Source organism: Lampetra planeri, chromosome 13 (genome assembly GCF_965212315.1).
Source record: "Lampetra planeri chromosome 13, kcLamPlan1.2.h2, whole genome shotgun sequence".
NCBI lineage: Eukaryota > Metazoa > Chordata > Hyperoartia > Petromyzontiformes > Petromyzontidae > Lampetra > Lampetra planeri.
In genome coordinates this window covers 7,107,951-7,131,554 of record NC_136119.1, presented here as the reverse complement: position 1 = coordinate 7,131,554, position 23,604 = coordinate 7,107,951, and the positions used below count along the sequence as shown (strand labels likewise).

Genomic DNA, 23,604 nt, shown 5'->3' with positions numbered 1-23,604 from the left:
CCTCTGTCTAGATCTGCACTACATATTAAACATTTTAGCACCATTTGTTATACTCTGCCCGAGACTACAGACCGACTGAACATTTTATCGATACAGCTAGTGTTGGTGCCACATCTGTTGAAGTTGGGCTTCATCTCGAATACATAATTTACGTCTTAATCTGCCAGCCCTTCTATCTGAACTGCTGGTTTAATGAAGTAATCTTGTATTAAGATACTACGGTACGGATGACATCACCACCAGGAGATGTACTAACCCACTTGCTGCTCAAGTGAGGTACAGCCCATATGTTAATACAGATCCTGACACCATGGTTGCTGGGTTTGGTGGGCGACGTTAAATTAGTGTCACGCTGCTGTGTCTGGTATCATGTGTGTGCACACGTGGGTCGACTCCTGAACTGCATTTGCCTCGGCCGATCGGCGCTCGTCAGCCCCAGAAGCGAAGCCGTGGCGGCGATGGGGCCGTGGGCGCGAGGTCCGAGGACTGCAGGAAGAGGCGGTCAAGGCCCAGCGTGAAGAGGCAGTAAAGGTTGTAGGAGAGCATGGCGAGCACCGGCACGAAGACGAGGCTGAACCCGAAACCCCGACATCCAGGGCACAGGACACAGCTCAGCAGGTACACCAGTCTAGGTGAGATACAGCACAGCAGGCACAGCAGGTACACCAGTCTAGATGAGATACAGCACAGCAGGTACACCAGTCTAGATGAGATACAGCACAGCAGGTACACCAGTCTAGATGAGATACAGCACAGCAGGTATACCAGTCTAGATGTGATACAGCACAGCAGGTACACCAGTCTAGATGTGATACAGCACAGCAGGTACACCAGTCTAGATGTGATACAGCTCACAGCAGGTACACCAGTCTAGATGAGACATCACACTGCTGAGCATACAAGACGGCATACAGCGCTCACATCCGTAAAGGACATCAGTCTGCATGGAAATTTCACAGCTCAACACGATAAATCTGAGACTGGGGTCTCAGATTTATCGTACTTTTCTGTGTCAATACAATCTCCGCCACGGACAAATTCAACCTAACGATGGGATTTGCTTAAAACCTCCACACTCGTTTCTTTGGCAGCTTAATTGCCATGTTATGCCAGGCATTCATGCATCGGTGAAAGTTTATTATACATCTGTCAACATCTGGAGAAAACATAATTTAACACGTAAAATAATAAATAAGCAACAAAGGGTCCGTTTAACCCTATTTAAATAAAATAACATCTTGGTGAACCAGTTTATGAGCCTCCTGGACCAAAGTTTTCCAGCAGCATTTCTTTAACATTACGCAGTTGGACGTACAGTACTGTATTTTCATTGCCTGCACATACGTTTCATTTTCATCTAATTTTTTCGCGACAACGTGCCATGTCTCCATTACGTACAATGGGGGCAAATCGCCAAAACGATTTGCTGCAGCCATTTAATCGAGATGTGAATCTGGCCCACAATCTTTTAAAATCAAATGGGAGCCTGAGACTCTCTCTTTTAATAAGCCACTGAGCTCAACATGGTTGTTTTTTTACCCAACAGTCCTTGGGTTTCGATTTAAAGCTTTCGTGACTGCAGGGATTCATCTTCTTGGTTCTTTCGGTAAAGTCACGTAGAAGGAAAATAATAAACTAATAAAAATAAAACATAATAAAATATTTACTTATATTATTTTATTGTTTTTATTTTTATTATTTTCCTTCTACGTGACTTTACTTAATAAAATATATATTTATATTATTTTATTATGTTTTATTTTTATTATTTTATTATTTTCCTTCTATGTGACTTTACCGAAAGAACCAAGAAGATGAGTCCTTGGGTTGGCGGGAAAGAGAAATCACTGCAGGATGCATGGAAGCACACACTATGTGTGTGTAGATTGTATATTCCAAACACTCACTCATGAAATTAGACAAACATCCCAATGCAGGACACTTCAGAAAAAAGAGTCTTGGAACTCAGGGGGGCTACCAAATTTAGTATCTAGGCCTGATTTTCAGATTTATATTAATCTCAAAATTAGGGCACATCCCAAACATACACTATACTGACAGATATGGGCAGTTTCTAAATTGCAAGCAATTTAATATTCCGCATCCTTTTTGTAATTTTTCGTTATATTTTTAATTGGTAATGTATATGTAAATTGGAAAGGACACAGTTTATAATGTTCATATACATTACATCACTGGAGTAGTTTTTATGAATTTTACAACGTTAACTTCGCACACACTCCAGCGTTGTAGATATGATTACGCAACAACGGCTGAGCTGGCTGAGACGTGTGTGCAGGATAAGTGAGCGCCAATCGCCGAGGCAGGAATTGGTCCAGTCTCCGTTAATCTGGCGGCCAAGGGGGAAAGACCTAAGAGCAGATGGTGGGGAACTATTAGGGAAGACCTTGGAGGTCGTGTGTTTACTGTGCAGCAGCTGCCAGATCTGGCGGAATACATCCTTGCCAAGCTTACGTTGCCATCAACGGCTCACGGCCATGATGACATCTCGACCTGTGACCTCCGATCACAATCCTGGACCAACGCACCTCCCGATGGCGAAGAGAGCGGCGAGGCTGGGCAGCACCTTGAGGTCGGCCTGCTGCAGGTAGGAGGCGAGCGCCAGCAGGTTGAGCAGGTAGAGGAGCAGCTGCTCGGTGGAGCCGGCGGCGTGGCGTCCCCACGTGTTCACGCCGCGCTCCCGCTCGGCGCGACGTCCCGGCGAACCTCCCGAGCAGGCGCACAGCCGCACCACGCCCTGCGCCAGCACACCTGGGGTGCCACGGGGTGGACGTGCGCCAGAGGTCGCAAACGGGTTTTGATTCCGTACCCGTACCCGTACCCGGCCGCACCAGGGTCGCAAATGGGTACACGTACCCGGCCGGGTATGGGTATCCGTTCCCTACCCGAAATGAGTGACAAACGGTTACTCACCAGTGAATCACGGCCTACCCGTACCCGGCCAGGTACAGGTACCCGTTCCCTACCCGTACCCTACCCGAAATGAGTGACAAACGGTTATTCACCAGTGACTCACGGCCTACCCGTACCCGTACCCGGCCGCACCAGGGTCGCAAACGGGTACCCGTACCCGTACCTGGCCGGGTACGGGTAGCCGGGTATCGGGTAGGGTACGGGTATCGGGTACCCAGTTGCGACCTCTGACGTGCGCGCAGGCCGGCAGCTCGCTCGCCAAAGCTGGGGTTATTTTGCCCCCCGTGGGTGGTGTGGTTACACAATGACGTTCCACAAAAAAATGTCTCTGCGGCGTTGCGCGAGAAAGTGGAAATGTACGTGTGTGTGTTGGAACTTCTTTCGCACCGTACGTAGCCAACGCGTGCTAATCGGAGGTGCGGGAAATTGGTGGGATAGTCTTGAGAACAACTGACGAGAGAGGAGAGATGAGGAAATAAGCTGAGGAGTGGAAACCGAGAGAAGGGGAAAGGAGCTGTGGGCAACAGCGGAAGAGGAGGTCGGATTACATCAAAACATACAGAGGCCGCTGCTGGACAGGAGCGACAGAGTAAAGAGAGGAATTGAAGGAAATGGGGGAACCCTTCGCTCGGCAGTGGGAAGTTAGGGCTGACAACAATGCCAACAACAGGCGTGAGATGCATTGTGGGCAAGCAGAGAGCAGTTGCAGCAAAACCCACGTCTATGCACCCCTGCTTTGCCAACCTACACAGTGACCAGCGTTGTGCAGGGTTACCAAATGACCCCCCCCCCCTATGATCCACACATCGTAGGGAAGCCCTCATCCAGCAGTGAGTTGATGACCGGGCTCTTCATTTACAACATCAAAGGATGCGTGACTACTCGGTTTGTAACCGTTCAACTGGAAGCTGAATAAATTGCCACGATTCAGTGTGATGCTTCTAATCAAGATTGAATTGTTTGGTCTAATTTGTGTAGCCTGTCTTGTATGTTGCGTCTCGTTTGCTCTGTCTTGTTTGTCATAAACACATGGGTATGTTTGTATATCATTTACATAAATAGTGAATAACCAATTGCACAAATACATGTCAATAACTCCGTACTTTCATCAATGACGCTGCACTTAAAGGAATGCAAATATGATAGGCGACATTCATGCAAAGGCCCTTCTATCATAGCAGAGAGATGAAGAAGGGCCATTGCCTGAAACGTCACCTCAAAGTGTTGTTTTTACTTTTATTGACTAATGCGTTAAGCTTTTGATAATTTTGCATGTGCGCCACTGCCAGTGAAGTATCACAATTATTTTATCCACAATATATGCATCTCAAGCTTTAGTTCGTTGAATAGATTTTGTCCAAAAGGTGTGGAGTAATACTAATGGAAGTTTGTTGGCTCTAAGGTCTTCAAAAGTAATAACATTTTGTTAAGAACGGGGGGTGGGTATTGGCACTCAGTTGCATCTCGTAATGAGCCACGGTCGCCTTGCTGCCCCCCCCCACCCCTCTGCTGAGCAGAGCAAAGGATGAAAGTCAAGATAATTGCAGCGTGTGACTGGCTTCTTGCGTCAGTAGCAGTAGACTTGCTCGCTCTCCTTCTCTGAGCTCAAACCCATGTGGCCACATTTGAGATATCGAGTAGATGACACGAGATATGATTAATCATACTCTTGTTCAACTGGAACAAGCCGTTCCACCTGATAGAAAGGCCAACATCGACGGTTATCCTAATTCAAATCCAAAACCTGCAAATGATGAGAAGAACCAAATCGCAACAGGAAAGTGCGTGCAGGCTGTTGGGGTTGTCAGATTGTTAAACTCTTCGTATTGGTGGTCTATACAACAATATGGGCAGATGTTTAGCTCCTAAGCTGGTGGTCTGCATAATGCTGAGAGCTTTGTACGTGCGATGTGGCGATCACATGACATGCGAGGCATGGTGAGAATTGTGGCTTCCTGCTGTTGTGTGTGTTATTAAATATAGTGGTTATACAAGGCTGGTCCCCACTGAACAAATGTGTAATTCATTAATTTCCCTCAAAACCTTGATCAAATATAAGCACAGCCCAGAGCTTGTTTGAACACAAGGTCAATATAACTTTTGATAACACACCATCTAATGTAGCCCCAACCCTTTCTAAGGTTTTGCACCGATCACACTCCTAACTCCGAGCAAATGGAAAGTCATTCTCATGTATGGATGTTTTGTTGCTCTGAGCTATCAGAGTGAAATTAAAAGAAGCAGGACTCAGATCTAATTCTATAACTGGACCCTGACATTTTACAATATATTTCAAATGAAAGAATATGTCCCATTAAGGATAAAAAGTGTGTCTTCAGGCTCATGTATAAAACAGAAGATTAAAATACAAATATCTGAACATTACATGATAAGACTCAGATATACACAACATTGTTATTATATTACATGTCCTGACATGCTGCATCATGAGACATACATATAACAAACCGAGATAAAACTAAAAAAACAATGTCTAGCCTGGCGTGTCGCGTCGACCATGCAGAGTGCAGGCCTCGCACTCACCGAACACTGTTGGGAAGAGCGTGAAGAGGCCACAGCGCAGCGCGTACACCATGCGGCTGGCCAGGTCCGGGCACACGGGCGCCTCGTAGGGCAGGTACTCGTAGGCGGCAAAGAGGGCAGCGGGGGCAGCGAGCACGGCCAGGAGCACCGACACCACGGCCTTCGCCTGCGCCCTCACCGCCGAGTGTCCGCAGCAGCGGCAGCAGCAGCAGCCGCTCCGCTTACGGCGGCCGCAGCGCGATCCTCCTCCTCCTCCTCCGCTGCCACCGCCACCGCTGCACCCTCCACATCCCGCTCCCGCGGGCTTCCCTGCGGCTCCGTCGCACGCCGAGGGGGCTTCGGCCGCTTCCAGGCACGCGGCGGCGCCGTCTTCGCACGCCAGGCTGACGCGAGACGACGGCCGCCCTGAGAGGCCCGCGACGAGCGTCTCGCCGTCGGAGGAGGACGACGGGCGCAGGAGGGGCCGCGTCTCCGGGCTCCCGGGGACGCCCTCCCGCCGCGCGTGCAGCGGGGACGGCGACAGGTCGCTCTCCGTTTCCGGCTCGGCCGTGCAGGCGACGCGCCCCGGCCGCTGGTCCGCAAAGCTTTTCAGCGGCAACACGGTGACCTGGTGGCCGCCCTGGCCCACCGTGCGGCCCGGCCCGTTCCCCGCGGTGGGCAGCGAGCCGTTGGAGCGCAGGCCGGATCTGTCCGCCGACGTTCCCCGGCCGCTGCTGCTCGACCCGGCCATCGACGAACGCTTGGAGGGGGCGCCGTCCTCCTTGACGCCGTGGCGCGCGGGGTCCTGCGGGTGGGACTCCAGGAGCTCGGTCTGGGACTCGGACGACTTGGGCCGGCACTCGGACGGCGATTCCAGGGCGGACATCGAGGAGGAGGTGGAGGACGAGGCCGAGGAGGAGGGCGAGGACCGCAGCTCGTCCAGGGAAGAGCCGAGGCTCTTGGAGGCCGGGACGACCGTGATTTGCGTGTCCAGGTCGAGGAAGGGCGCGAAGGAGAGGCCGCCCGCGTCGTCGCCCTCACCCAGCTGCCCGATGATGTCCGCGATGGACTCCTTCACTCTCTCGATCTGCTTTAGGTCCTCGCCCAGGCCAGCAGCAGATGGGCACGGCGGGCTCGCCATGACCCCGGGCTGCCTGCGGTCGACCTCTCTGTGCGTGGTGCCCGCGTCTAGAAACCTATGCAGGGAACCTTTCAAAGGGGAGAAAGAAATCGAGTGTGGGCAGTGTCTTCTGCGAGTCATAACGTCAAATGGTGATCGTTGGTTACACTGCAGACATCGGTATAAGTGCTCTCAATACGATGGTCCTGCTGAACTCAGCATGTTCATAATTTTTTTATTTCATTTCATACTATCTTTAGTTTCCGTGAGAATTTCAATGTGCGTGAGATATGGCGACAACTTGGGGAGGCCTTCATCAAGCAGTGGATTGATCATGGCTGATGATGATGATGATGACTACTTTTCATTTGCTTACCACATGTATTCCATATTACTCTTAATTTTCTGGTTCAGTGAATGTATACAGTCAATAACAGGTTGTTTAGAAATAACAGAAACGTTCTAAATCCCAATCAGTTGAAACAGTTCCTGAAAAAGTAAAGCAAGCCAAAACATTGCGATATTCTCTCTCCTTTCCTCCCATTGAACAGTAGAAACCTCATTTTCTATATATATTTTTTTTTTTATCGATGTCTGATTCTATTTTGTAAAGGGGTACACATTGCACATATCTGTCGTGCAGTATTATGTTAAACTTTGGCTATCCACATAGCTGCCAAAGATCCCTGTGGGCAAATCTGCCACATGCCAAAAATTGGAACTGCGATGATAATGGAGAGAAAAGAAGAACACTCCCGACGTCTTTCGCCTCCACGGTGGCAGAATACTTGGAGGATCGAGCTGCCATGGCTCAGTGAACGTCTCGCTATCACAAGGTAACGAAACGGCCCCTCCGTGTAGTTTAATTTGCCTGATTTGTGTCCGCGCTGGGAGCATGAGATTCGTTTTATTTTGTAGCCGCAATTTCCAACCTCGTGTTGGGCCCCAGGCTCAGTGCACCTGCGACTTAGTTTTTGATCAAAACAGACGTCATCTGGAGTGTGTTACACACGCATGGGCTGGAAGGGGTCCTGGACGAGGAACTCCCACGCAACTTTCATGTGGTCAATGTCCAACCCACGTTCAAAATCTCAGATGAGAGATCAAAACAACTTTCCTTTCGCTGGCAGCCAATAGGATTTTTTTTAAAGATGTCTGGTTTTTACAGTTGACATATTGTTGAGAGCAGTCATGCAGAATATTTTTTTCCCTTATCAATAAAATGCTTATAATTACAAATAATAGTATTTTTATTCTTGGTTCTTTCGGTAAAGTCACATAAAAGGGAAATAATAAAATAATAGTTATTGTTTTATATTTGTTTTATTTTATTATTTCCCTTCTACGTGACTTTACCGAAAGAACCAAGAATATGAATCCCTGCAGTCACGAAAGCTTTAAATCAAAATTTTATAGTATTTTGTTAATGTAATTGCTAATTAAGCTGCTGCGTATACAGTATTCATTGCAAGTGTTGTGTTTGTACGTCGATGTACCATACAAATACCATTTTCTCACAGGATGTATTATTAGATCTTGTTTTGTATTAGCCATTTTTATATTTGTACTTGTACATCCCTTTGGTCAGTCCACTGCTGGATGCCATGTATGTCATGGGTGTTATTTTGCCATACTTTAGTGTGGGTTGTTATTCTGGGTTGTTGAAGGCAAGGAACACAGATTTTGGCACATGTCTCTTGCTGAACTTCCCTCTGCTGCCCACAACTTAGCCCCACAGCAGCCGATGTGATAGCCCCCCTTTACATGCATGATGGTGGCCGCCCACCCGAGCAGTATCCAGGGTCCAAACTGCTTAGCCTCAAATACCTGAACGAAATCGGGTGCATTGCGAGTGATCGGGCACAGACGTGGTTACTCTTATCATTTCACAAACACACGTTTGCCTTCTCTCCAAACGGAAATGACCGTCCTCCAATTCGATCCATCAGAATTATTTACATCCAGGAGCGCAGCCTCTCCCTGACATGTCGCCGGCGACGCTGCTGCCCTCTGCGCCCCAGAGCACTGACTTATGAGTCGCTGCGGGTGCGTGGATTGTGGATTTCCTCGTCTCTCCTGACCCGAGGTCTGAATGAGCACGAGCATCTCCGTGGATTCATTCGCCAGGGTTGTGACGGCCACGCTCTCCCCAGCAGGCTGCAGTGGCCGTCTTTCGAACGACCCCATTCCCTCATCCCGCAGATTGAAACCATTGCTTTTTCTTATATTTTTTTTTATGTGTACATACCAGAGGTGTGGACTCGAGTCATGTGACTTGGACTCGAGTCAGACTCGAGTCATGAATTTGATGACTTGCGACTCGACTTGGACTTGCATAACAATGACTTTGTCCCACCTCTGAGATGTGGACTCGAGTCATGTGACTTGGACTCGAGTCAGACTCGAGTCATGAATTTGATGACTTGCGACTCGACTTGGACTTGCATAACAATGACTTTGTCCCACCTCTGGTACATACTGCCAATTGCATCTCGCAATGTGCGATCGGCATCACGTCATGAGACGAAAGGATCCAATCGGAACTCGCGCAGAGCCGTGCATCCCCTCGTGTTCGTGAGCGTCCCACAGAAGCGGATGTCACAGAGCTTCACTCTATTTACATCACGTGAATGGATTTTTTTTTCGTCGCACGACAGCCGAACCAAATATGTGTTATTCTCAGAGCTGGAATTTCGGAAAATTAAGTGCAGGACCAAATTTACTGTGATCATTGGTGACTGGATTGAGACCATCAGCTCACGATATTCGATCACGTGGTCTAAGTGCAAGCAGCTGCCAGGATTCTAACCGAGGATCTCAGCTCTGACATCTGAGCCACCTGGCCACCTATGATTTAATACATTTTAAATGATGGCGCAGTGGTTAGCGCACTTTGCTCTAAAACCGGTGACCCGACTTCTATTCCCAGCCATGAATAACAACCATGGCGAGTGAATTATGAACGTATCCAGCTCCCCCCACCCCATGCACCAACTCGCAGTGACCAGCATGTTGAAGTATGGTCAAATAACCATCATAGCCGACACCGCATGGGAAGAATCTCGTACCGGAGCAGCTGTACAATAAGGCCTGTTACAAAAACGTTATACTGGTTGGAACCTCCTGGTTACACCAGCCCACAGGGAATTATTGTGTCCGTCCGCCATGCAGTGAGGGGCTGGGTGGGGAGGGAGGGGCTGGGTGGGGAGGGGAGAGTGGGGAGGGGCTGGGTGGGGAGGGGCTGGGTGGGGAGGGGCTGGGTGGGGAGGGGCTGGTCACCCCGTGGTGCCCTTATAAAACTCAACGTTTAACCTACTCACGCCGGCTTGTGCCCGCCCTCACAGTCGGGCATATTTGCGGAATACACCACGCCGCCGTTGACCCTGGCCATTGACCGAGCAACCCAACGTTCCTACCAGCTCCCTCCGCAGGAATGTGTTTTTCCGTCTCATTACTCGAGCTATTGGTCGTCCAATCACCACAATGGGTGATGGACAGAGTGCAATCCCCACCCCCTCTTCGCCTTGTCCAAACACGCGCTACTCGCTCAATAACTTTTGCTTTGGGACTCGCAGATGGCAGTGAGGCGGTGGTTGCATTCAACATTTTTTTTGCCAACCGTTCGGGGATCAGGCCGTGCCCTCTCAAAATAAAAAAAGCAAACATCGTTGGGGAATTTTCTACTGCAGGTTTGCCGGTGTATTCATCCTCACTTATACTTGCTACATTTGTGGGTATCGAGTTACTATTGTGTAACGACGCACAACATATTTTAACAATTCACGAATAGTAGGATTACCCAGACGAGCAACGTTGCCCTGCCGAGTGACCCAGCCAGCGCAGCTGCTGGGTATCGTCGGCGGCGGCAGTGGCCGCACCGACTTTCGTTTTTAAGTTTTACGGGAAGGCGTGGGTGGTTGGACACCACACACACACCAGCCCCCACGAATGCAAAGCAGATGTTCAACCCCCTGTAGGTCGTCAGATCACTATTAAATACCCTTATACTAATAAACACATTCTCATTTGGCCGTTTATGGAATTATTTGGCTGTTTGGAGAGCTTTTGTTTAAGCAACCACAGTGCGCATGTGTGTGTTTTGGCTAAACGCTCGTCTAAAATGCTACAGAATTTCAAATATTGTATGGCTGGGAGGACCCTATGGGATTCATCAATGGCCCGTGTAATGTAACCCTGTGTGATTTGCATTCGTATGATGCTATCAAATGGTATGTTAATTAGTTGCAGGGGGTTGACCATACTCGCCATGCTGGTCAATGCGGTTGGTACTATTTTGTCTTACCGAGTGCCGGGTTGGTACTGGTGCCGCTACCAGGGCAGCTACTCGGGTCTACAAGGCTCTCAAGCCTCTTTCGCCCCGGCAAAGCCAATGCTCCGTTGAAGAGGTGATGACTATGACCATGATGATGATGTTAAATATTATCCAGAGGGGTGACAGTTATTGAGAAAAAGCTCAGTGCATACCCAACGTAATGTCTTTACTGAGAGACCGTGTCACTGAGTGTGTCTGAGCAAAAGAAGGACTTCCTCTAGATCAGCTCAGCAGTAAATGAAAGCAACAACACTGCTAGCACTCCGGAGGACAAAGTTGTGATCGGGGACACACAGATGTTCCGAGTTTAGAAACAAGTGCGCGCCAATAGCGTGCGCTTGTGAGATGTGTGCGGTAAGTGTGTGAGCGGCTGAGCGCGCTCCCTTCACTTCAACAGTGCAGATTACCCAGGATTCCAAATAACCCACACCACATCATTTTATATCCATTGCGTGCTGTGTATGACGAGGCCATGCCTGCCTTTCAACGCTGCGCTGTTTTTAATTCACGTTTTCACCAAACGATAGCATGGAAAATGCTATTTCCAAATGGCTTCTGAACAAATGGCTTCTCTGGACAATGCGTTTCTCGAAGAGAATTGCAGAATGTGTTTTTTTTTTCCATTGGCACTGAGCTGGTTAAAACGCCACTGCTCATCCACACGTGACTGTAGTGGGTGCCAGGCACTGGATCTTGGACTCGACAATAATTAAATTAAAAAACACAACCACAAATCAAGTGTCCTCCCCAGGCAAAGCTGTTGTTTGGGCAAGGTTCGATGGAAGTGTATCCAGACACGGTTGCGTTTTCGGGTCTTTAAATCGAAAGCCAGCCACCTTCAGACGCAAAATTACTCTGCGGTGGACTCTTAATACAAAACATACTCTGATTTTTATTTCTTTCCCCCGTTGAGCTGCTTTCAATTCTCTTCCAACGTTGTGTTGACGCCACACCGACTGTACGGTGGCCAGGGAACATCATGCGATTCATCGATTCCTAAGTTTCGTCAAACTTGCATCGAATGGCGGATATAATCATCGATGATTTTCACTTCATGCCAGTGATGTACTCGTGCTACATTGCGGCTCATGGAAAAGAGAAAGTGGGACAAACGAAACGGACACAAGCGACGAAACACTGCAGAAAAAATGTCAAAAACGTTATTTATGAATCCAATCATGGCCGAGACTCCTCACAATGGTTTAAACTGCCAGTGGAGGAATGGGAGTGAATGTTTACACCCCGAGCGAGCATCCAAGTTGAACCAGTGTGGGGTATGGATGTGTATTGTGCCGTCTAGGTTAAGCCACGTGCCACCAATAATAGTCATACAAGGCCTCTTTGTGAGTCCACTGCTGGATGACTGGGAACTGAACTCAGGCAGCCGGGTTAAACGAGCAATACCGGTAATAACGTCCCTCTGTGTAACCAACTACGATTTCATGAAGACCAATAGCTAAAACCCACGTCCGCTGGCGCAACAGCCCGTATGAGTGTATGACATGCAGGTTTTCACGGTCATCATTTTGATTCACACCCAATTGTTGCCTTTATATCGAATTGTTCAACTTACCAGTGGCGCGTCGTTAACCGCCTATACAGTACACGTGGCAATATGAATGTATTTTGGCCAAACCCAAACAACACATTCCTGCGGAGGGAGCTGGTAGGAACGTTGGGTTGCTCGGCCAATGGCCAGGGTCAACGGCGGCGTGGTGTATTCCGCAAATATGGCCGACTGTGAGGGCGGGTACAAGCCCGCGTGAGTAGGTTAAACGTTGAGTTCTATGAGGGCACCACGGGGTCACCAGCCCCTCCCCACCCAGCCCCACCCCTCCCACCCCCCACCCAGCCCCTCCCCACCCTCCCCTCTCCACCCAGCCCCACCCCTCCCATTTTTGGATGCACGACGGACGGACACAATAATCCCCTGTGGGCTGGTGGAACCAGGTGGTTCCTACCAGTATAAATTTTAGAATCAGTTCGTACTCATAACTACCTCGATGTGTGGTAACCAGGTAAGACCAATGTATATTTGAAAGAAGAAAAAAGTGTGCTTTGGTTACGCGTCGGGGTATTGCGAGTGGAAACTGGGTAGGATGGGGCCATTGCGGCTGAGATCGTATCAGGGTACAGACCCACGTGCTGCTGCGGGCTGCACGTGGTCCCAATTAGAGCACCTCAGAGGTGCTGTCTGGGCTCTCCACTGCCTCGTATCCCACTGACTTGGACTTTCAGAGCCATGCACTTATATCAATCGCAGGCTCCAACGGGTATGTAGATGCGTGTGGTGATGCGTAGTGTTCAGCCCTTTTTTCGATCCACTGCTGGTTGAAGGCTGATCCCCGTGGCGTATTGGTCAAAGAGGTCGTTGAGTCGTGCTTCGCCATGTACGCCGGTCAGTGCGGACTGGTGAAGGGGGCAGGGGACCAGTGCCGGATTAAGCTAGTGCGGGGCCTGTAGCAGATGTTGTTATAAAGGGGCCCTATTTTTTTTTTTAACACATAAACATTAAAAACATACATTTATAACTTGCATAGTAAAGTAATTGTATTTTTTCATTTGCTATACAGCCAGATAATACGACAAATCGCTAACCTAAAACTCCCAGTCGTTCGGAAAAGTTGAAGGCGGTATAGTACTATCGTAATCGAGCAAGTGCAGAATCACTGAACCGGAATTGATAGCTTGAAAGCATTTAGCGAGGGGTCCTTGAAAGTGCGGGGCCCGTAGCATATGTACCTACTTTTGCTACTGGGATAATCCGGCACTGCATGGGGACAGTGGCTAGGAATAAAACTCAGGGCCCCAGGTTAATGGTGCAGTGCGCTTACCACTTCACCATAAGTAATCCAAATTTATATTAAAAATGAGTTGTATGTGCTTTATTTATTGTAGGCTTATATATAACTTTGTATCCCGCACAGATTTGGATCTCTTACAAAAATAGATACTTGGTCACAATAGCTGTGATGGGTTTGTACGTACGCAACAAAATCCCCCATGAACGCTGTGTACTGCGTGTGTGTGGATGGGGTTGTGCGTGGGATTGCAAAAAAAACAAACGAGCGTCCACAATGTATTACATCCCAAGCGATGGGGATTACGGCCATAACAACCAGAAACTATGCGAGAGAGAGAAAAAAACTACAACCGCTTCGTATAAATATTTCTGTGTCCTCGCATGGGGAGGGAGGGGGGGGAATCCATTACGTTGCCAAAGACAATACAGACACAGGCCAGTTTTAATATCGTGTGATGATTTGCACACACGGGGAATTAGGACCACAGTGCGCGATTATAGCTCGAGTTATTACACTGTCACAATTTTTTTTGTTCCTGGGTGGTAAGTGTTATTTCCGAATTGCGTATGCCTCAAAAGTACAGAAAATGGCTATTAAACCCCACAAACTTTGCTTTTGTGACAAGGACAGTGATGTTTTGAAATTTGCCTATTTTCAATGAGAAAACGGGCGAATTTGTGTCTTTTCGATCACAAAAAGTCAGAAAAAAAACACAATAATCAAAATTAACACGTATTTAGACACCAAGGCGCACTACCACAGGCGGGACTGGCCACAGCGAACCGAGTTCTCTGTGGGGAGGAACAATCTCAAAAAACGACTCACTTCTAAATCTTTTGTCGTAATTTTTTTATTACTTTAGTATTAGTATAAATGTGTTAATTTTGATTCATATGTTGTTTTTCTCTGACTTTATTTGAACGAAAAGACACAAATTCGCCAGTTTTCTCATTGAAAATAGGCAAATTTCAGACTATCACTGTCCTGGTCACAAAAGCAAAGTTTGTGGGGAATAATATCCATTGTCTGTACTTTTGAGGCATAAGAAATTACGAAATAACACTTACTACCCAGGAACGAAAAATGTGTTACATCGTGTTATCGGAGTTTGGGTTGCGATCGTATCGAGTCGACTCTTTGTCTGCCAGCTTGGATTTCGAGCTCTCAACAACCGAGGCTGTCGTTGAAGGTATCCTCCGTCTGACACCTTCGCCATTGACCCCAGCGTTCCACAAGGCCCCCCACCACCACCACCACCACCGCCCGCGTTGTCTCAGCCACAGTTTGTTCTCTTTGTTACACCGTGGGGCTATGGGTTGGGAATGGGCGAGAGAGTCTCAGTGGTCAGCACGATATCATAAGAATGGGACGATAACCCCCCCCCCCACATCTACCCTTCCATCGCTACGGGCATTGGAGGAGAGGGGGGCCCGGGTGAGTCATGACCCATGCTGGGTGCATTCTTGTGCCCCCAGGGCCGTCATGGAAACGGCCGAGACTGTTTCACTTCCCACCGACTTCAAACAAAACTGCGAGACGTTGTCAGTGGCCACCGGGCGTCCTCCCTCCGTCTTCTCCTTTCCGCAAGCGCGAACTCTCACCCCCCACCCCGTCTCCTTCGCGAGTCAGATTCTGCGCTCTTTGTGTCCGCCTCTTTTTTGCGAAATTTGCGAAACCGTGAGCGCACGTTGACTTTGGACGCGCCGCGGTGGCGAGATGTTAACTCCGTCGCCTGGAGTGCAGGAGGTCGTGGGTTTGATCACGATCCTGGCGCCTGAATATTTGGAGTTTGCATGTTCACCCCGTGGTCCGGTGGATTTTCCCCTCCGTATTTAGAAACCTTCCTTGAGAGTATTTGGCTGCTATACATTTCCACGCAAGAAGCCAATTCGTTCGGCTATCATTTGTGATGACCATGAGGTCGCTTGTGAAAAAACTTGTAATATAGCTCAGTGGGCTTTCCCTGGTAACATTAGAAAGTGTTTAGTTTAGAGCCGGGGTCACTGCTCCCACGACGACAGGCAGACGAGGCGCGCACGCTGTGTAGCACGCGCGTAGTGTGAACGAGAGCGACGTGACGGGTGTCGCGAATTGTCGAGGCGGTCGTGCACTGGCTTCTGCTGTCTGTCCGTCGAGGCGCGGGTGGCAAGCCGACTTTGCACATCATCCCCACGTGGTCGTTAAATGAGTACCACTTCGTGGGATATCAATGGTAATTTTATTCATGCGGGTCCCCGTCATGGAAATGTGGAATTCCCAATCTGGCCACCGATGTAGATGAATGCTGCCCCTCCCGTGGCTGCCCCTGTCGTTAGTGACGAGTGCTGGGAATGGTCGCGGTCTGTCCACGCGCTCGAATCCGTTGCTGGTAAAAGAAGTCCATCACCACCACCACCAACTCCACCACCAACTCCACCACCACTCCCTCCCCACGTTGACCCCCACGTCATCTCTCGTCCTGTGCGGCAGCGTGAGGTTTGACTGCCGCTCCTCCACTGATCGAATCACTCTATCAGCCCCCCCCCCACCATGCCACCACCACCCCCAGTTGATTGCACCCCCAGGGCATGTGCTCCCATGGGTCGAGTCCCTTCCTAGTTGTGGGCGTCTGATTGCCTTCCCATGAAGGAGTTGTAACGAGAAACGACTGCATTACGTCATTGACTAAAGCTGGGTTGTGGTTGATATTGAATCCATTAATTGTTACAATAGCCATAGACGCAGTGTATTGCATTCTTGTATATGTATCAAAACGTGGTTGCTCAAAGATTCCCTAGGGTTTGTGTAGAGTTGGCAGACTATATGGATCAAAGGAAGTCACCATGTTGAGATTAGACTTCTTTATTTAATTATAAGCCGCAATTCAATGGAAACTCTTCTCGGTTGCTTAATTCGGTTCAATGATATTTTAATCATCTGAAGCAGATAATGTATGCAACTTTAGATTTGACTTGCAGTACATAATGCAATGAGAAAGAAAGTGTAACAAAACCTTACAAGTGTGCACAGAAGCGTGGGGAGATGCGCACTGAAAATAATGACATTGCGTCGCAGAGAGAAAACACGAACACGTGGATAGGAGATCATCAACAAGTTAGAGGCTTCACTTCGACTCTTAGGCAGGACGACACTTCGCTGGAAGTGACGCTGCTACATTAGTGGCCGTAATGGGAATTCCACATTCCCATGGCGGGGAACCCGGATCCATAAGATTACTATTCATACCCCACGAAGTGGTACTCATTTAACAACCACGTTAGGATGATGTGCAGTTTCGGCTTGCTACGTCCCCCCCTCCCCCTCCTCTTCGTTATGGACGGACAGATAACGAAACTAATGCACAACCGCTTTCAACATTAGTTTGGAATGCGTAAAAAATATACGAATTCTCCACGAAATGCACCGAGAAGCGAGCCGGGCATGTGACGTGGAGAGACGCCTAAGATGTGGACGCGCCGGCTATAAATAAAACGTTAACACGTGCTCACTGCGGTGCCCTCTTTTTTGAGTTTCCTCTCATCTCCAGTGACCGCGGCAGCCTCACGAGGAGTTGTTTGGATTTTCCAGAGCCGCTGAAGTGTTTCTGTGAGATGGGGGAATTGGCGGAGAAGGGCTGGGTGGGAGGGTGGGAGGGTGGGTGGGCGGAAGGTTTTGGCTAAAGATTAGTAGGGTGGCCAGACTGGAAAGTGCTCTGTGTAGTCTGTATTGGCCGTCTGTTAGCCACCAAAGCAGCTGCCATCTGATGGGCCGTGACCTCGCTGCCCCGTGTGAGTGGGTTAGGGGGTTGAGTGGTGGTGGTGGTGGCATGGACGTTTGAGAACTTTCCTAACCGTGACATGTGCGACTGTGTTTATAGCAAGGGGCTCGCCAAGTCGCTGTCAATGCAGAACGCTGGAAGTCAACACTCGTCTATACATATCCATTAACTTGTATCTTTAAAACCTTTAATAGTGCTGTTTGTTTCTGGCCGCTTGTTATTTTGGCCACGGTGATTTTAAATCAGCATGCGCATCCAGTGTTTTTTTTTATCCTTTATATTAAGTTCGCTTGCTTGCTTGCTTGCGCGCGTACGACCGTGCAAATCTTCCGGTCGTTTTTTAACCCACTTCCCGTGATCCAATCGAGCTGACATTTTCCACACAGACTCGTTGTGCGTGACAATTAATGTTCGTGAAATTTTTTTTCCAAAACTTTACACTTTTTAGGACAGAAATATTATATTTAATTACCAATTGCTTAATGCTGCCATGCAATCATCTGACCCATAGGTGGCAGCCATCTCAAGCCAGAGGACGAGAGGACTCTAGCCGCCACGCATATAAAGGATTTATAGTGAAAAACTTTGTTTTTACGGGTTATACTTTTTATTCTTCATATAATCAGAGTCCGGTGTATTGGTGGAGCAGAGGCAGATCATCCTGGCGACCTGAGTTCGATTCCCCACCACGGCTACCATGAGACGTGAGTGCCGAATAATTTCTGAGCTGGTCCTGCCCCCATCGTGACCACTGGTCAGCGTGGTGAAGTATGGTCAAACAATCCCCCATCACCGTCCCAGAATTGTAGAGGTCCTCATTCAGCAGTGGATTGAGAAAGAGCTGTATATTACACTGTTACATCACAGTTGTAGTATAACACACCCATTACAAATGCACGATTGTGATTGGTGTAAATCCTAATGGTGTTCTGGAAGGACTACAAAGTTTAACATTTTCACAGCCAACGCGTCTAATTATAAACAATCCGACATCCAACACTTTAGATTTTGGTCTCGTTGAAATTACGGCCCGGAGGTTGATTGGTTTCACTCGTGGGGCAGGGTCAGCCTAAAGTTCACCATCGTCTTGACGGCTGGTGTTCAGCACTTACGAATAACGTGATCCCAATCACTAGTGAACCAAGTCATCCCACCCTCTGTGGAGTGTGCTGGTAAAGTTGGTGGAAGCAAAGCTTTAAAGTCAATAAATATATCCACACAAGTCAGGTTTTTTTTCATATACTTTAAGTTGCGTGCTACAATGCACAATCAATCACGTGGCCATTATGCTTTTCGTTAAATGTGTTCATTTTATTCTCAGATGACGTCACTGTGATTGGACATTCAGAAGCGTAACATTGAGTTTCACTGCTAACATTATTTAATTACATGCTAATTATCGATAATTGACCATCGCGTGCCAAGCAGTAATTATAGCTCCTGAATATATATGCTTACTCAAGAAATGTACGGTATCGTGTAGATCCAGCAATGTGGAAGCTACGTGGCAGGGATATTATTGTGTTATGTGTGTAATGCATATGAATAGATGTATTATATGTATGCATGTGTATAACAATGCATGACATGGCCTGACTCAAATTTTCATTATGAAACGTAATATTGGTTTTCTAAATCTACATGTTAAAGGGCATGTGTGTATATGCGTGTGAAAGTGAACATGTATATATTATATTCGTATGGGGTACAGGAATGCATTCAAATATGCATGTAAATGTTATATGTATACGTGAGCTGTGTCACATTTACATATGTAAGTAGCTATGCATGTGCATGCACATGCGGTCACTTATTTGCGTATGTGTATAATATACCTGAATAATGATGCGTGCATACGCGTTTGAGTGTGTTAGGCACATCATATATACGTGTACGCATTCGTGCATTATGCATACATTATGTACTACATACTCCCATATGTATAATTGTACATCTGCTTGTACGTGAGTGCACATATATATGCGTGCACGTACACATGCAACGTATGGGCCATGCACATTACAAACGCATGCATCGCTCGCTCTGTGTGCACGCGTGCCCGTGTCTCGGTCGTGCACGGCTCACGCCGCACTGCATACTAAGCAGAGGGCCGGACCAGCAATCCCACCAGCCACCCGGGTTCCTTGCAGCCCCCCCTCCTGATCCCCTCTCCCAGTTCTCTCGGGTTCCCCACCTCCTTCTGCGTCTCCTCTCCCAGCTCTCCTGCTGCCAAATCCCCGATCGTCGGCTGCCCTTCACAGGTCTCTCTCTCTCAGCCCACCCAACCACCCACCCACCCCGCGTCCCCCAGGTCTCACCCCCACTCCTATCCCGTGTCTTCCCAGGGAAAAAAACATCACGCATCACGCCGGGAGAATCCCTCCATACCCGCCCACATCCATACGTATGGCCGTGTGATCGATATGATATGCATTACGTTGTGTGCGTGTGTCTGTATCGCATGTGCACTATAGTGTGCATGCGTATACATGCATATATGTAATGGTGTATGCATGCATTGCACGCACGTATTTGAGTGTACATTTGCACGCATGTGCGTGTTTCCACACATACAATACGCCGCATGCATAGCCTAGCCATAGCAGTGACACGGTCAGCATTTGACCACAGCATTCACACGGCCAACGGCTGCTATTAAGACTCACAACCCTGTGTGTGTGAGTCGATACCTGCATGAGGGCGTGTGTATGCATGCGCGTGTTTGATCAGTACGTCTCCCAAATTATGCGATGTTCAACCCATGCAAACTGAAAATTCATCACCGGCCATGCAGCGTCCCATTGGCAATTTGCTTCCCTCCCGTAACTAATTTGAGTGAACAAGTATGGACATATAACCCCCATGATCGACACATCCAGCAGTGGATCGACAAAACGAATGTACTTGTAATTGGGTCTCAATACAACTGCGGTGGTAACTTAAAGCACCTTTAAGTAATATATTTCGCGTCATATCGCGGGAGTTTCATGCCAAAGTGTGTCGTACGCCTTCATTCACCCGCAAAATCAAAATAAGCAAATATTAATCATTATCCTGGTCGGGAAAGCCAAACGACGTGTTCAAGCGCCCTCTTAACAGGACTCGTCATGAGGTGTGTGTCTGTGCGCGCTTCGGGTACCACAGCCTGTGCTGGGTCACACCTGTGATGTCCGTCTTCTCGTACGTCTGGTGTCGACCACGCGCATATGCGCGAGCTGGTTGTTAAACACAAGGATTCCATCATGGCATTCCGTGCGTGGTGTTGCTGCTGCTGCTGCCACCGCCGCTGTTGTTGATATTCCAGGAGGCTCGCTCTCATCAACAAGCGCTCAGCAATGTCGATGCCCTCGCGTCACGCGCTGCCGAATTGATGCAGACGGGATGGAAAATTAGGAGGCTTTTGAAACAGCGTCCTTGTGTCCGCGAGTCTCGATCAATTAATATTCGCAAGACTCTCTGGCCGGGGCTTTAGCTCCGAGAAGGGGGCATTGTTTTCGTGGAAATTTGACCTGGCAGGCTGAAGGGTGCGCGCGCGCGTACTAAGAGCCCCATTCCAGATGATTATCGATGTGCTTTGAAAAAGAGTCGCTGCCTGAAACGTCACCCATTATACATTCCCCCTCCCCCTTTTGCAAGCAGTCAGTTATTGACGAAAATGTCGATTATTATTTTTCGTAATTCGTGATTTGTATTCCTCCCAACATACACCCGCACGGTTTTGCTTCATTGTCAAAAAATCGCTCGTGCTGTGCGCAAGAATATTGGTACGGCTATCCAGCAGTTTATGGCGTCATTGGATGTGTCACTCAGCTTTCCCGCATGAGCATTCAGATATGAGGGTGACTCAAGATTGAATCTAGACGGGTATACAGGTCGCTTAATTAAGGGGTTCCGCAATCGTCTAATCATCTATGGTAACAACGTTGGCCTCGACCTGACAATGAACAACAATGCGAGTCTGCAATGATACAGCAGCTAATTACGCGCGCCCTTAACCGATACACAATTCACCCCGAATGCCCGCGCCCCGCGTGCACAAACGCGCACCCCCAAGACCCCGTCTCTCGGTGTAACAACGCCTCATTGCCTCCACATGCATCACACACACACACGGCAAACGTGTCCTTAAACACACACGCATTCTATTGCATTCTCCTCTCCCGTACTAAGTCGCTCCGAAGCAGCCAGCACTTACCGCAATGGTGTGCGTCCCTATCCTTCCGTTTGGAGCAATTATTAATTATATGCTTCTCCCTGCGAAGAGAGATGTCCTCCCTGCTGTACGGCCGCCACCACCACCACAACCACCACGGCCGCACGCGCGCACGCAACCGCGAGGCATTTGCCCGTGTGCTCACACTCGCTGGCCGAGCGCACTGTGGCTGGCTGAGCAGCAGCACCCGTGCCGGAATGTACCACTGCTGTGCCCCGCGCGTGTGCGTGCGCGTGTGCGTGTGTCAAGGGTGTGATGAGGCAGGGTGCCGGGATAACAACCTCTCCGTGTATGAACTTACGCACAATTTGACGCGACGGGGGTAGGGAGGGGGCTGATCTCAATTTAGCGCGTGTACATTCGTCATCGTGCGCGTTGCAACGGTGCGCCCCCGATCCAATTTGAGTTCTATCTCTCACGTGAACGCTTCCACGTCGACGCGTCCGCGGCACCCCTCCGTGAATTGTGTGGTTCCACAATGGCTCACTCCACTCCGGGCAAAGAAACGCTTGCTGGTTTTAAGCAAGTTGTGCTGATGCTGCATAGTTGCCACGCACGGTGATGATGATGATCAAACAGCTGCTGCAATCGCGCAAATATTGCACGGGATGCGTTGGCCTTAAAGGAAACTGACATAAACTTCATTTTTGCGCAGTTTTTTGTTGTTGTTAAATATGAAACCCAGGAACCGTTTTGGGGTTCGACCTCGTTCCTTGAGCACGCAGGTATCGTGGCTTCGGGCGAGAGATCAAATGGAACGTTGTAATACATTTTTAATTAACTTGCGACTTTGTGAGCGCTTGACACAATAGAAACCTCGGCATTCACCATTTTGCTTGCAATATTCATCGCATCGGCACGTCAGAAAATGCTGAGTATTTTGGCTGCTATAAATATCCACACGACAAGTCACCTCGTTGAGCTATCATTTGTGGTCAGGCCACTTCTGAAAAAGAGCGATACAGCTCAGTGGGCCTTACCTGGTAAAATAGTGTTTAGTTTCGTTTAAGCGTAAGACTGCTCGAGGAAAGCCAGAAGCATTGTGCCTCCACATGTTTAATAATAACAATAATTTGGACTTGAAAGGCGGGGGCACAGTGTTCACTCGCTCTCGAAGAGAGAAGGGGACGACTCAGAGGCGCGAGGAACAGCAACCACGCGGTCAGCCGGTGCCAACAATTACCCAAGATGTCCTGTCCTATTATCGGCAATTTAATGAGTGTTGATATGAAGGTGGAAATTGGAGCACCCGGAGAAACCCGAAGCGTGCGAGGGGAGGCGAAATTCCATCTAAAGCAGACGGAACAGGCGAGGTGCACATTTGCTGTGCTGCCTTCTCCTGGCAAGCCAGGGTTATGGCACCTCGACGCCCACGGGAATGGAGTTTCGCGACATTTACGTGATCCACCAACCCTCGCCTCCTGGATTACAGGCGTGCATTGCCACCACCGCTCGGGTGCTGGGCAATTGCATTAGATGCGTCTGCTGCCATGAAATATTCCTTGTAAAATATAAAAAAAAATCCCTTAACGTGAACAATAGCCGATTCTGCTAACGTCGTTCATCATCGGGGGGTGTTCAGTATTTGAATGGCCACGAATTATTCATTCACTTACTCGAGAGGGACTCGCTCGAGCTGCGTCGAATGAAGGCCCTTCTGCCGGCAGTGGCAGAGCAGGCAATTGCAGGGCTGCGCCTTCATCTCGACCTTACTTTCGAGGATTTGCAAAAACAAAAAAATAGTCGCGCGTGCCTTTATTTCTCAAATGAAATGTATTTGTAGAGTATTATTGAAGAACTTCGCCAACAAGGCTGCGAAGTTTGACTCAAGATACTTATGAGCAAAAACTAAAGAAGTGCGCAACAACTTTATTGCTAAATAACATCCAATAATTGCTGTAAGGACGCAACTTTAAGGAT

At 48.6% G+C, this 23,604-nt stretch overlaps 1 protein-coding gene across 1 annotated transcript; it reads right to left on the bottom strand.

Annotated features, from left to right (window-relative positions):
- Positions 1-302: 302 nt before the first annotated feature.
- LOC144722008 (uncharacterized) lies at positions 303-21,916 on the bottom strand. The gene is made up of 4 exons (XM_078600051.1): positions 21,667-21,916; positions 5,479-6,666; positions 2,550-2,772; positions 303-628 (listed from the first exon to the last, which is right to left on the bottom strand). Exons 2-4 carry the CDS (start codon positions 6,596-6,598, stop codon positions 430-432), a joined length of 1,542 nt encoding a protein of 513 aa, XP_078456177.1. The 5' UTR covers positions 6,599-6,666; positions 21,667-21,916; the 3' UTR covers positions 303-429.
- Positions 21,917-23,604: the final 1,688 nt, after the last annotated feature.

Excerpts from the sequence above, each read along its gene's own strand:
- LOC144722008 (XM_078600051.1), bottom strand. The coding sequence starts at position 6,598 with ATGGCGAGCCCGCCGTGCCCATCTGCTGCTGGCCTGGGCGAGGACCTA. Across the intron at positions 2,773-5,478 it reads GCTCTTCCCAACAGTGTTCG|GTGTGCTGGCGCAGGGCGTG; the intron begins GTGAGTGCGAGG and ends GTGGCACCCCAG. Across the intron at positions 629-2,549 it reads GCTCTCTTCGCCATCGGGAG|ACTGGTGTACCTGCTGAGCT; the intron begins GTGCGTTGGTCC and ends TATCTCACCTAG.